The 15,431-nt window shown below is 42.8% G+C and overlaps 1 protein-coding gene across 4 annotated transcripts in view; it reads left to right on the top strand.

Moving 5' to 3' along the window:
• ctif (CBP80/20-dependent translation initiation factor) overlaps positions 1-15,431 on the top strand; it is a gene marked incomplete at its 5' end in the record, with an annotated part of 36,904 nt that overhangs the window by 13,271 nt on the left and 8,202 nt on the right. For 2 of the 4 annotated variants that reach the window (XM_079365104.1, XM_079365103.1), the window contains 5 exons: positions 3,103-3,179; positions 6,449-6,529; positions 9,554-10,169; positions 11,934-12,230; positions 14,675-14,830. In XM_079365104.1, the coding sequence (XP_079221230.1) occupies positions 3,103-3,179; positions 6,449-6,529; positions 9,554-10,169; positions 11,934-12,230; positions 14,675-14,830 (1,227 nt within the window). Of the gene's footprint in view, positions 1-3,102; positions 3,180-6,448; positions 6,530-9,553; positions 10,170-11,933; positions 12,231-14,674; positions 14,831-14,897; positions 15,013-15,127; positions 15,274-15,431 lie in introns of those variants that run through there. The other 2 variants (XM_079365106.1, XM_079365105.1) reach the window with 2 other exon arrangements.

The raw sequence follows: 15,431 nt of genomic DNA, 5'->3' as shown, positions 1-15,431 counted from the left end.
TATTTATTGTTTAAAGTCCTCTATCCAGCACTTGTCCTTCAAACATCCAAATATATACAAAACCACAGAGAGCCACGTTCTGTCTTTCCTTGTGCTCCCTCACAACCCTCCCTCGCCATCCTTTGTCACGTCCAGAGTGCTGGTGCAGGCGGCCACCAGGTGAGAGGTCGTCTGGCTGGAGACCAGGGCAGCACACAACTCTCTTTGATCTTACCCGCAGGGACTGCTAGCTGCAGATAGCAGATTCCCGCACACACCCTGAGCACTCTCCTTTACAGCCATATAGACAACTCCTCTTCTCCAGCCTCCTTCCTCTTTGTTTCTGTCGGACGCATTATAAAGCGTGTGGGTCGGGCGCCTCTCTTTAGTGCTAGTCTCCAAAAGAAACGCTCCTTTTTTTGGGGGGGGGGGGGGAATTTGAGAGATATTTGTTTTATTAGCAGAAAACACAGATCTGAAAACTAGTGGGAAAAGTGCGGAGTGCATCGTTTTGCCCTCAGCGTGTTTGTGTGTGTGTGGCTCTGTGCTCGCCTGTTCTTTCTGTCATCTGGTTGCCATTTGAAGGCAGAATTACAGCTAATGATATCCTAGAGGAAGAACTACAGTAGCTAAACATGCAACGGCTCCTCTGCTCCTTTCTGTTTCCCTCTCCGCCTACTTTTCCTCCCCATCGGACTGCTCGACCGGCAAGAAGTCCAAATTTTGAGAAGTAAAAGACAAATCCACAGTCGTGAATACTTTGGGTTTAAATTTGAAATATTTCAAACAATCCTGGTAAATCTTGGTACAACTAGACAGTTTAAGTGTGTCTGTCTTTTTTTTTGGATATTACTTAGCCACACGAATGGAGTACCCTCCCACACTCTGTGTCTCTCACATCTGGATTCAATCAGAACCCGATGATCCCCCAGCAGCCACTCTAAGGGAAGGAGGTTATAGCAGCAGTGTCGAATATCAAGCTCTCTCTTTGACTCATTTGAATATTTGCGGCATGTTTTTGTCTGAAAAGTCTGAATGAACAGTTTGCAAAAGAGAAAATATCAAAGGGGAAAAAAAACGTCCCTCTGCTTTCCAGAGAAATGCTTTTTTTCCCCCCATTGATGTGCATCGTCTGTATGTACACAAGAACACGGTCCTTTGAGATCGTGGTCAGCTTACAGCGATTTCCTGTGGCTCTCCATTTCTCATCTTTCTTTCTCTACTTAAGCTGTAGGGGTTAGGATAAAAATAAATAAATCAAAAAAACTTTTCATGTCTGCAAATTCAACAACTACCTAATATGCATGTAGACTCTCGGATCTGATAACAAGTAGGGATCTAACTCTTTGTTTTAAGGCTTTTCTTTTTCTTTTCTTTCAAAAAAAATACTTTAAAAAAAAGAGTTTAAGACTTTACTAACTGCAAACAGAGCAGAGAGAGTCCTGCCCCCCCCCCCCCCCCCCCCCCCCCCCCCCCACACACACACACACACACACACACACACAATACTGCGGTCACCTTTTTTGCACAAAGCATTTGAGAGTTTGGGAAATGGGAACACTTGGGGCTTTTTTAGCCTGCATCAGCTTGCAGCTATTTCTTGCTCAGCACACACACACGCACACACGCACACACACACACACATCCCTGATTGACATTGACACTAACAGACTGTGGTCGCTGAGGGGGGGCTCACAATAACTCTCAACAGATACCTCTCACACCCTTGCATAGTATATGTGTACATAAAAGTCCAGGTCCTAGGTCCACCTGTAACCATGGTAACAGCAGCACATAGGGATGTGGAGTGAAGGGGAAACAGGGTGTATGATTGACAGAGGTGATGTTTAATGGATAGCAGATAGACAGGATGCTCATTTCCTTTTTTTTTAAAGGACGGGAGCTGTATACATAAGGAATGATACCTGACAACTTGTACACTCTATGATAACATCATACATAAGATTCACATGCAGCCAACAGCAGCCAGTGAAATAGGGCTCTGAATTCTAAGTACGAGTAGTCATATATTATATAGGGCCCTTTACAATGTATAGAAAAAGATGGTTGAGTGTATGTGCATAACTTAGTGTTAACAATTGGAAATGCATTCTACTGCATATTATTGATGGAAAAAATGACCATCATTGGACCCTACACCTGTCAGCTATGCCAGCCAATAAGAATGAAGCTGTGGTAATGCTGCAGTCACCATCTGGAAACAGGATGTTTGACATTTGTTGGAGTTGGGCTGTCTGTTAGATGACTTTATTAAGGTCATTTTGAGCCGTGGACTATAATGCAAACAAAGTTGTCATCAGTGCAGGTCTGCATGAATGCAGTGTGCAGGGGAGTCATTAGTCCTCCTCAAGCACACGGCCCAGTTTCCAAACTGCTCCAGCTGCTGACTGGATGACTGAACATAAGAAAAAAAAAAAAAAAAAAAAAAAATAATTCCATGTGTCACACCACTGTCCCTTTCTTTTTGACCTTGGTCTTTTAACGTGACTTCTTACTGTACAGAGGCTTCAAGTCGTCAGACTCCTGATCTGGAGATTTAAAAGAAACCAAATGAGCCGGCTAGAGAGCAATAGAGAAACATTGAATTTGAATGTGAAGCTTCTACATCTCTTGTTTGCCACTTTAATAATAATAATAATAATAATAATTCAGTACTGGGTAAAAATGTTAATGATGAACACTAAAGGAATCCAAACAACAAAACATCTTAGAAGCCTGGAAACAAGCAGAGCTTAAGGCAGCAGCCTCTTCCAACAAAGAGCAATGAAAAAACAACATGCTTTTACACGCTCAATTCAGTGTTTGAACTGCTTCTTATTAATGGTTTTTGATTCAAAAATGTGTGAAAGGAAACTTAGGGAACACACTTTTTTAGCACCCAGCCCCCCGTGATGTGAAGCAGGGACCCTTTGTTGTAAACGTCTCCCAAAAGATTGTAGAAGAATTGTAGAATGTATTTGTTAATTTTAAATAAAAGGCACTGTAATAGCTTGTAATTGTACAGACGTGATGCTTCATGAGATTCTGTCGACAAAGTGATCCATGTCCCGGTCTTGACAGCAGCGATTGAACTGTCTCACTGTTCGATTCTGTCTCCTTCAGGTCTTCCCACCGCTTCCTAACGAGGCCGAGATTGCACACACCAAAAAGCTCTTCCGACGCAAGAGGAACGACCGACGGTAACCACGCACACTCTCACAAACACATTTCTACTAACACACACACACACACACACACACACACACGCTCACACACACACACACACACTCACATACCTACCTCAGTGAGAGGGAATGTTTTTACTGTTGATGTCACATGTCAGTGCACAGCCAGTCCCATAGCCCGAACATCTCTCCTCAGCCAAAGCAATGTCAACACAGGAATGCAGGCTCCACACTTCACTGCAGAAATGAAAAAAAGAAAAAAAACAAAAACCTTTGGAGACACTCAAGGTTTTTCACTTTTAATAGGTCACTTAACAAAATGAAGCCAGTTATTTAGTTGCCTGTGTTTTGCCCACAGTTCACAGGCTTTCATTCTTTTTTTCTGATTAAGGATGAACTTGTAGTGCTGTGCTTAATTTAACCCATCGTCCAGTCCCACAACTCCTCACTCTGCCACTTCATTTTGTGTACTGCCACATATGCTCAGACTGTACACACTCAAAAATCTAATTTTGCCCAACCCTGACTTAATTGAAACCAGGTCTTTAATAGAAAAAAAAAAAAAAACCCACATCTCTCTTTCTTTCGCACCCTGCCCTGATGTCACTGGAAAACTGCTCTTCAGTTGCTAAGAGACTGGCAAAGAGAAAATATTTGGGTTATATCCGTAGTCAAAAAAAAAAGAAGAGGTTTTAGCTCTAACAAATGGACAAAAGCACTTTCATCCTTTTAAGTGCAGAGAATCACTGTTTCTGTTCAGAGCCATTGTTTTATAGTCACAGGCCTGACAAACAGAAATATGCATTTGTGAACAGAAGTTAAGAGTGTGACAAAACAGTAGAAGGCTGCCACCACAAAAAAAAACCTCCCCAAAAAATGTGTTATTTCAGTCAAAGTGGGCGTGAAAATATTTAAGAAGATTGTGAACGCTTTGTTTCGCTCAGACATGACAACCATTAAAGCATAGCAGGCTCGTTTGAAGCCGAAGGACTGTAAAAGAAAGGACTGTGTTGCACGACTTTCGCTCAACAAACACAAAGAGAAAAACACATCGTTGCACAATGAATCAAGCAGCGCTCAACACATAAATACACGTTTACTCACACTGGAAAAGGTGAAGTGCTGACGGCATACAGAGTTCAACCTTTGACTGTACGGAAGTATTCAGACTCAAATCTTTCATCCTAATTATTGTCAAACATCTTTTGCACTTTAAATGAAGATGGCCTTGCCTACCTTGGAACTTTTGTCTTTGTCTTTAAGCTCACTCCATTAAAGGGTTTGACGTGAACCAGCCTTTAACGTGTATCCAGCACTGCAGAGATGAGGAGTACAGGGTGAAAAAGCGTCAAAGCAGAGATGATGGACAGGGTAGCTTAAGTATTGAAATATAAAATCTTTCAAAATGTAACCTGGGAAACAAAAATCAAAGAATGATGTAAAGGATAAAGAGACAGTAAATCAGTACAACTTAGCATATTAAATATCAATAATTATTTGTTTTGCTCTTTAGCTAGTGATACAGAGTTAAGCTTAAGAAAGGTGAAAGTTGTGCTAAGGTGCTTTAGTCCACATGTACAAGGACACTGAATATATTTCGGTGTTGATGTTAAATCGTCAGTTGGACAATCCAATGAGCAGAGAGTTGTTGGTATAAAAGTCTTGGACGGGTGGTAAAGAAAATGGCCGATGCAGCTTAGCTTTCTGATGCTAAGCATGTTTGCTTATCAAAATGCATTAACTGCATGTGTTTGTCCAACAAACATGCTAATCTTCTTATTTTGATCTTGTCTTCACTCTCCTGACAGAATGAATATGTATTCAAGCCTCACAGAGTATGTTTAATGTCTGCATGTGTGTGATGAAACATGAAGATACATTCTGATTATCGGACTGTACGTGTGAAGACTGACGATTGTTACAGTGAATAAAAAACAAAAGGACCAACGGCAGTCTGCGAGTAAAGGAGAAGTGTAGGCTCGCCGTGGCAGGAAGGAAAAGAAAAGGGGAGGTAGTGCATGTGTTTCTACTTTAGGATGCACGTCAAGCAGGGCTGAAATTAGTTGTGATTTACTGGAATGTGCTGCTTACTGCTCTCGGCTCCAAAACAGCACAGGGGCAAAGAAGGCGCTAATATGCTGCTTCTTCTTCTTCTTCTTCCTCTTATTCTTCTCTGCTGTTAGATGAGGATCTGTTCAGTGTGAAGACGCTTTTATGCATTTAGACTTCATTCTTTTTGACCTACTGGAAGTTGAACTTGCTGTTCGAGCATCCACTTTCAATATGCCATTGTAGAGTCTGTGTGGATGGATGGATGGATATTGATCAAATCAATTCCATGAATATTTTAGTTATCTTTAATCAAAATGAATTGCTTTCCATTTTCTTTCAATCAACATAATTGATGTATTGCATTCAGGGTTTAGAGGGATAATTCTTTAGAGTTAGTGCAAGCCCTGACTTTTTTTTTTCTTTTTCTTTTTTCTTATTAAATCAAGATGTAATGTGTTTATGTGTTTATGGACTCTAGTCACAGCACACAGCAGAGCTGCTTGTTTCTCTGCACCGACTCTGAACCGCCTGCTTATCTGTGTTTATCCTCTGGCATTGATGACTCATAATTATTGACCGTGATCTCTCAATTTATGCATGCATGTTTGCACACACATTCACATGTTCGTGGGTTTTTTTTTGAAACTTAAAAAGCCTACATTTATAAAAAAAATAAAATAAAAAAAAACCTGAGCCATGCAAATGTGCAGTCAGGCAGCTGAAACCAGTCTCCCCACAGTCCATTAAACCGGTGTGTTGTGGTCCGTATGGAGCTCTGGACTGGTTATTGACCGTCTCCCCTGCAGGCTTCTTGTCCCCCGGGCTGATCGATTTGTTAGTCTGGGTCAACCAATGGATCCACGAGTTCTCCTTCCACATCCACAGCAACAGCAGGGATTGATCCTCAGTCCCCTCCCTCCTCCCTCCATCATATCTACAAATTCATCTCACCTTTTTTTGATTCCACTTCTTGTAGTTCTATGCATGTTGTTTGAATGACATAGTGACCGACCTGTAGTTTGTTTTTTTGTTGTTTCCCCTTTTTTCTTCCTTGCTTGTTTCCCCACCTCACCTTTCATCTCCTTTAATCTTTCGCTCCTCCTTTACACTTTATTAAAAAAAAAAAAAATCAATCGCCGTTTTCTGCCACTTTACTTCCCTCTTCATCTTTCCTCGTCTCTTCATCCCTCCAATCACCTGCACTGCGGTGCACCTTCCTCTCCTGCTTTTAGAGCCACTGATCAGTTCACCCGAGACCAGTTAACCATACTTCTGCCCAGTGGCCCCGAGGGAAAGCGACACGTCTCAGCCAGGTCAGTGACAACATACAGTAAGCCCGCTCCTGAGGACAATAAAGTGGGACCTGATTGGTTTAATGATCAAGAATTAAGTACTTCTCCTGTTTAGACTTTAAGGAAGGGCAACCCAGTCAGGCAACATTTAAACACTAATGATACCAGATTTATCACCTTAACTACAAAAAAACCAAATCTCATTTTAATTTTATGAGGTGTTTGATCGCTCCAATGCCGACCTGTTTCTAAGTAACAAGACATCTTGGGATGAAATTTCATCATCAGCCCCATCAGCCATCCTTAACGCAAACATCTCCCTGGTCGGTCAATCCGAGCAACACTCCAGCTACCGCGGATCTCCTCGTCATTAAATATGATTAACATTTTATTACTGTCTCACTGTCAGCTCTCCACATCAGCAGCAGATCAGGAGGAGAGCTTATCAGAGCTGAGCCTAAACTAACAGCTAGTGCAGAGATCAAATTAATCATCAGATGAGCGAGTGTGCGTCTGACGGAGCGAGAGACTCGGAGCAGTCTGCAGCTTTGCTAAAGATTATGAAATCTCACCCTGTGCAGTCCTATTTAATGAGATCTCGAAATATCTGCCACTCAACTTGAAGCTATTATACTTTTATGATGACGTCAAATATTAGTGAAACAAATTTAAATATTTATAAGCACCGGTGTAGTTTTAAAAGTTGGCTGAAGATAAGAAACATACATGAAATGATGCTGATAGGGTCCCTATCTTTTCTTTTTTTTTTTAACTGTTGTAAATCTCAGTGGAGCCTTGTGATGCAAAACATGAGTCAGACAGATGAAGACATGATGAAGAAAGATGCTGCAAACATCAGCACAGACATGGAGGCAGGCTCTTTGGTAAAGCAGAGAGGAACAAGCTGAACTTTCTCCAAACCTCCCAGAGAGAGTGGAGCAGAGGGGGCAGACGACACATCATCCGAATGAACACACAAAAAAACGACTATAAATACACTTGGACACATTGACTGTCCATGTGCTTCAGAGCGCGCGCACACATTACTCACGATTTCTAAGAAAACGAACCAATTTTCTCACCACTGATTATTTTCAAAATTTTACATTTTAGTCTTTATACTGTTCAAAAGATTAGATAAAGGAGCTCATCAAATGTTTCCACTGCCAAATGTGATGCCTACAAAGGGTTCTGCATAGCTGACAATTCAATAAAAAACTAATTAAAAAAAACTATACAAAGATAATCGGAAAAAACCTCGACACAGACCCTCGAACCAGCTGTGGACTAATCCATTTTCAGAAAATGTGCAGATGAACTGTAACCCTTGCACTTCCTAAGACAAATTTTCAGACAAATGTCTTATGTACTGTCGTCTGCAGATTTCTGTCCGTTCATATGGACGGAGTTCACTAACTACGAGTTCGCTAACTACGTTTATTGCAAGCTAACACCCATGTTTTTGTATCTACCTGCTTCCCCTAAAGGTGCATACTTCTTCCAAGTCATTGGGCACAACAACAGCGAATCAAAGATCCTGAACCAGACCAGTCTCTTCCATTTTTTTTTTTTTTTTTTTATTGCAGAGACATGTGTTGACAAATTGATAACTTTAACCACACTAATCTTTCCACTACAACAATTCTTCAAAATACTTTCTACAATAAAAACATCACATCTGCACTGTTTTAGTGCAGTCCTGCACGGAGATATAAATCAGATTCCTTTTAGGCTCAAAGAGGAAGTCCAAGGTTGTCCCTGTAATGGTGCCCAACAGTCCTCTTTCACAAGGTAGAATACTTCATGTCCTTTTGTAACACTCCTTCTAAAATGTCTGGCATGGAAAATTAATTTTTCATGATTCGGTCCAAAAGTCAAGGCATTGAGGTTTGCTAAATTATAAAGTAGAAGAAAAAGCTTTTGTGAGGAGGACTTTCATTGCAGTCTTGGCATCGATGAACACAGAAAACTGGAGCTCTCAAATTTTGCGTTTGTGTATCCTCTTTTCAACACTCTCTAGTTTAAAGAAATATAGTTTAAAGAAATATTCTTTTGATTAAGCCTTTACCCTGACGCATTTAGAAGTCTTTTTGTTCTGTCTTTGAATACCTCTTAAATTCATTACACAAATACCTCCATATGGCTTCACTTAACTACCAGTATATCATAATATTGCTTAATACTGTGATTATATAAATTCTGCTCGATCGTCAAAATGGAATGTTCTCCTGTCGCTTTCCCTTACCAATTAAATTGTTTTGGCTGGATGTGGCTTTTGGGCACTTATTGGTCTTTTTGGGTTTAATACTGTCGATTTCTTTGTGCTACGTTTACTACGAGTTCTGAGGTTGGATCTCGTTCCCCCTCGTTCTTAATGATTGATCTTATTTATCATGGTTGAGTCTGTAACGTGTCCTGCAACTAAAATCCATAATTTAGTGAGTTAAGATTAAGTTATGTCTCATTGGTCAATTTTTAACACATTTGTCGGGGACAGATGTGTCTGAATAGATCCTACAGTCACTTTGGCTCATCCTTCATGTTTTCATGCTTTAATAAGGACTTTTGGACTCGGATGTTTCAGTGCATCAGTCTGCTAGCTGCTGCTGGTGGTGGAGGGTTGTTTTTTTTTTTTTGCAAGTTCACAGGCTCAGGCAGATAATAGGCTGTCTACTAGGTGCCAGGGTGACTAATCCCCTGGACCATATGTCAGCGACTTGTCAAGCCCAGAGCCAGTGCAGCAGCAGGACAGAGCTATGCAGGACAGGAAAACACAGAAACACGGTGCATCCACATGTAAGCAGCCATTGGGTGTTTGATTTTTTTTTCTTCAATTGTAGCTGTCGATTATGGTTAACTGGTTGTGAATCATGAGGTTTACAGTTACAGCTGTGACTAAAAAAAGCCGCGTGAGGAGTTTTAGTGAGTTTGGCACCATCACGGTGCCAGCGTGGCACAGCGGGGTGTAACAAGTGAAGCAGAGCAGGTACCAGCCAGCTGATGTAGCATCACAACTTAACTAAATGTATGCGGTTGTCATTTCAGGAGACAGCAGCGGCCTCAGGGAGGTGGTGGAGGTGGTGGTGGAGGAGGAGGAGGAGGAGGAGGAGGGAAGAACCAACCTCAGCTGATACAACAACAGTCACCACAGCACCTGAGGGACCAAATTCAACAACAGTCCCCACACCAACAGCATCAGAGTCCATCAGAACTGGGAGATAACAGAAACAGCAGCGGCGGTCGGCCACCTCGCCAGTATCAAGGAGGACATGGGCAGCGCCAGGGCGGAGCCTCACACCACGGATATAGCCAGAACCGGCGTTGGCACCATAATCAGAAAGGTCAGGGGCACGGTCAGGGGCACGGACAGACGGCGGCTCCAGGTGATCGAGGAGTGTCCCCCAAAACAACCAAAGAGACTGAGAATGTAAAACCAGCTGACGAGTTCAGATCACCTCAAGACTGTAGAAATATGAGTCCCACTGAGTCACCCAAATCCGAGTCAACGCCCAGTAAAAACGCTCTCCCAGATCCGACAGTTTGGAAGGAATCTCCCATCCCAGCAGGAAGTGGGAAGGCAGGTGAGGGCCAGTCGGAGCGGCCCAAAATCAGTCTGCTGCAGTCTTCAAAGGAGAGGCTGAGGAGGAGGCTAAAGGACAAGGTACTGAAAAGCTGCTTAGAGCCTGTCACTCAGTATTAAGCCAATCAGGACTAATGTGAATGTGTACACACACGCTACCATTTAGCCTTATAATTACCTCCATTATTTTCATTCACACACTTACAATACCCGTAATGTTCACGCACTTCTCCTTCGCTGCTTTGCTTCAGTCGAGTCGTTTAATATTCACACCGACACACCCAGCCTGGCAGGGAGGGGGGGGGGGGGGGGAGTACATGTTCTCACTCGGAAGGGAAGAAACTAAAGCGGCATTAGCTTAACACTTTTTGATGTTTTCCACTGTGTGCACTACACGCTGGTAAGTCAGCCAACGACGATGCTGCTCTCAGCATCCTCATTACCATCAGGGAGGGTTTGATTTGACAGCACAGAACTCCCGAGTAGGAATTAATAAACACATCCTGACAGACACCAGTGAATCAGTGAATCCAGAGAAAGAGACAGGTGTTAAGGTGTTAAGGTTTTTCATAAGGTGTAACTGAAATCAAGTCAGTATTAACATTACAGTCAATAGAGACCACCCACCTTTAAGTTTAAGATACATGAAGCTTCAAATGATTAAATATGTGCCCCCCCCCCAAGATTGTTGAGTTACTTGTTCAATTAACCTCCTATAAAAAAAAAATCACAAAAGACCCCCCTTGAATCATATAGTTCAGAATATATTCAAACGCATTCTGTTGATGATTTGTGCTGTCATCAAAGTACTCAGTGGGATGTAATGAAATGGCATCAACACCTCGTATCTTAAGAGCACAGAGCCTCTTGACTTGGGGTGGAAATCCCCCCTCTGAATTCTTCACATGGGGGGGATTTTTAAAAGAATGTTCAAACATAGGTTTGTATCTAGTCAAGAAGTAGACGCTTCATACTGAAGCCGCCGCGTGACCTTTAAAAGCAGTCAAGACCATCAGAAAAACATTTATGATCTACCCCACTGCCACTGGATCGATGTCAGGAAATGATTCACTCAGACTAAAACTGCATTTGGTCACAATTTCCAAGACAAAGATTCAGAGTGAGACATCAAAACGATAATTAAAGATCAGCAGCGCTCTTTTCTTAGCATCATATGTTGTCTGTACTGTGGCCTGTGTAACCGTCATTAATGAGTCTGATAATTATTATTATATCATTAGTAAAAGAAGTATCATGAGGAATTATATTTGACTGTGTTATATATAATATCATAATCAGGATATAGTCATTGTATACTTATTACCCATTGATATGCATATACGCATGATATCCCCATACAAACGACACAACTATTCCACTGATCAGATCGAATGGGATGAATCATCGAAGCAATGGGCTATTTATAGGTCTTATTTATAAAAGGTCATATTATTTATCTTGTTAATGATGTGTTAATCTGCAATATCTTTACACAACTTGATTCTGCTTCCCTTCGGTTTTATTCTCCACACACTTTTGTCCCTAATGCCTTTTACCTGTGTGGCAGATCTTTTGACAGAAAGTCAGCAGCAGTAAATAACTCTCTTGTGTTAATGGCACATAGTGTATCGTAGCATATACGGATGCTAATACTTAGCCGTTTGTCCACCCACTTTAAACGTCCCTGCTTCTCAGACGACTGTCGATGGACTACAGAAAGTCACCCTCAGGACTAGCATCTAAATGTAGTTTGTCTAATTGTATTAAGCCAAGTTAATGTCGTCAGAATACGTGACAAATGAACACTCATCATTCGTGTGTCCTTTCACCCACCCGCCTGCTCAGGAGGAGTCACGTGTGGAGGCAGGCTCCGGCTCGCAGAGCATGGACCGGCTCGTGGAGCTCCTCAACAGCATGAGAAGCAACAGCAGCGGGGTGGAGCAGCAGCTGGCCTCCTTCATGGAGGAGGCGCAGTGCTCCGCTCAGTCGGAGGAAACTCTGGCTCAGGTGGTCAGCACCATCTACTCCAAAGCCGTGTCAGATCGCAGCTTTGCCGCCACAGCCGCCAAGCTCTGCGACAAGATGGCGCTGTTCATGGTGGAGGGGACCAAGTTCAGATCGCTGCTCCTCAACATGCTGCAGGTGAGCGCTGGGAGAAGTCTGTGCTCATCTCGTCTCTTTTTCTACAGCCTGCTCTTCACTGTTTAAATAACTCACACTCACTATAACAATCCATGTACTCTCTTTTAATATCAATCTCTCCTCCCTCTTGACCTGATTTGATGAATTTATAATGTTGGTTCAACAAGGACATGTCAAAAATACGTTTTCGAGATCATGTCGTCAAACCGTGTGGTGAGAAGTCTTTTTCGAGTCGATGTGCTCGGAGGCTGTTCTATTTCCTACTTTATCTTTCAACCACGACCAAGGCAACACAACTGTTTGACAGTCTTACAAGATGCTTCAATGGGGAAGGCATCAATGAATTTTAACAATGTGTCACCACACTGAGGTACTGTATTGTTGTTCATAATCAGTTGTATTGTAATCGTTATGGATTGAGCTATGATGAAACTGCGACCGAATGACATCAGATGGTCAGAATACCAACTTTATAAAAGGTTCAAGTCGGAGAACTGTTGTTCAAAATGACCTCAGTGCAGCTGTGGTTGAATGGTACAGCGGCTCGTCCCTCACTCCTAAGGTTGGTAGGTGGTTTGATCCCCCCAGCTCCTGCTTTATACATGTCTAAGTATTGTTGTGCGAGATAATGAAACACATTAGTGAGTGAATAAGGAGCAGAGAGTAAACCAGATTCAGTCCAGTCACCAGTTTAATCTGGATCTTTTTTTTTTATTGTCACCATCACAGCTTTAAGTGCAAACCTGGTCGCTGAAGTCAAGAAAAAAAAAGGTTTATTTAAACGTGTGTGTGTGTGTGTGTGTAAAAGGTCAGTGCCCCCCCCCCCCCCCCCCATCCCATCATTTAACAGCACTGTTCCAGTCCTGCACCCTCATCAAATCATCCTCCCAGCAGTTTATTTCACTCCCTCTCTGTTCCTTACTCCCTCTCTATTACTGCTCTGCTCTACACCCCCCCCCCCCCACACACACACACACACACACACCCGATCGCCTCCCCTCACCCAGAACGACACGGGCCACTGCCTCACTCCGCACACTTCCCCTCTCGCTCTCTTTTCTTACCGCACTTCGTCGTGAAAGTCAGACAACCTGGATAGAGCCGCAGACTGTCCAGAAGAAGGCAAACGAGACCTGCACGCTGTCTTCACTTGGCTCCAACCCAGCTGCTCCACGGCTGTATCTGCAGCCTCCTCCTCCTACTGGGGCTCGTTTTAACTGCACTCCCACTCTTTTCTTTCTCTCGCTTCCTTTTATATATATATATATATATATATATATATATATATATATATATATTTATTTTTTAAATACATCTTCTTTAGATTGTGGATTTTCACCTTTTACCCACCATATTCCTTTTATCCCCCCCTTTACACTTTTTCTTGATCTCTCCCCACCTGGCAGCATCTGTGTGGTCCCTCCTCTCCGCTTGAATTCCCACTTTCCCAGCCAGCGTGGACCCCCTCCTTGTCTTTGACATTTTGGCTTTATCACATTTTGAATGTCACGTATGTTCTCATGAAGGCTTTCATTAACGCCGTCGCTCCCAGACCCCTGGATCTCAATGTGGGTACAATTAGTGTGTGTGGCTGCTCTTCTTTGCAAAGGAAAGGGGGGGGGAGGCTTTTCTGATCAAACAGTCGGTGTGTTAGCTGTGAAGTCTGCCGTTTGTTCATCATTCAATACAGCTATGTGGCCTTGCTTAAAACACCTTCCTCATAATCTTCTTCACTTAAATGTCCTGTTCTGTTGCTAAGCTTCAGTCACTGTCTGCTTGTTTAGATGTTAAATACAGGCAGCGTCCTTGGAGGTGTTTTAGAAGAGTGTGTTTGTTTTTCGTTGTGGGATCCATTCAGAGACGTGTGTGTACAGGGAGGCCTTCAGTGTGGCTGCAGCAGACTACGAGAGTGTACGCTGCTTGTGTTTTCTAGTGCACTTCAGCCCCCCCCCCCCCTTGTAACAGGCAGGGAAAACCAGGAGCAGAGTGTTGTTGCGCCTGTTAATAAAGTTTCACTTTAACTTACCGTATGACATCTTTACGAGTGTGCATTAAGCATTAACCCATATTAACCCCAGCTCTTTTTTTTTTTTTTTTTTAACAGCCCTGACACAGTTCACTACTCTTCACTTTCAAACCACATTAACATTTTCTCATCTAAAAAAAAAAACATCCATGAATTTGTTTAATGTGTTTTTCAGCTACTTTTTTTTTCAGCTTTAAGCACTTTCAATCTGGAGGTTAAAACGTAAAGCACCTGCAAAAACTCCCATCAGAGAGATAGCAAAGATGTTAGTGGTGATTACAAGCTCTGCTGATGACTTTATGAGACACTTTCATATTGTCTTACCGACGCCTACCTGCAGTGTGCAGTAAAAGCTGCTTAGACTTGTCTTTTGGTGTGTGTTTTTAGTGTGTGTTTTTTTTTTCCTTTCTTCCTGCAGAAGGACTTCTCCCATCGAGAGGAGCTCCAGCAGTCGGACGTGGAGGGTTGGTTGGGTTTCATCACCTTCTTGTGTGAGGTGTTTGGGACCATGAGGAGCAGCTCCGGGGAGCCTTTTAGAGTGCTGGTGTGTCCCATCTACACCTGCCTACGAGAGGTCCGTATTCACATCTACACCTTTTATTATTATTATTATTATTAATCAACAATGACTCCTATACAAGAGAGAAAAAGCTGCGTCTGCACATCGTGTCATGTCAGATCGATCGCTGCTCCGAGCCGGTGTTTCCTGTTTTCAGTCCGACCTCGTCTAGACTCCAGACACCACAGCCGGCTTTGGTTAGTGGCGCAACCAGTCAGGACGCCATGAGTTCCAGTAAAACATGTGACCCCGGGTTCAGTTCTCATCGGCTGTTTATGCTTCTCTTACATGGTCACCATGGAAACCATATAGGGTAGCCACAACAGACGCACGGCTATACAGAAGTGGTAAACGGCAGCTGGGATATCGAAAGGGGAAGCGAGCAAGCTGAGGGGGAGAGGTGAGGAGGAAGCAGAGGAGACTGTGGTCAGGTCGACGCTTACTGCAGACGAAGTTCAGTCACGAACGGACAGGTAGAAGAGAACGACAGCGGGGACAGAATCTGAAGTTGAAAGTTTAGATTGAGAAGCAGAGGTGAATTGATTGCAGGGTTGCTGCTCGTGCCGAAAACATTTGCAGCTTTGTTCGCAACTCTGCAGGTCTGGCACTCCACACA

The sequence above is a fragment of the Symphodus melops genome, assembly GCF_947650265.1.
Source record: "Symphodus melops genome assembly, chromosome: 16".
Taxonomy (NCBI): domain Eukaryota; kingdom Metazoa; phylum Chordata; class Actinopteri; order Labriformes; family Labridae; genus Symphodus; species Symphodus melops.
This window is presented reverse-complemented; position numbering and strand designations above follow the sequence as displayed.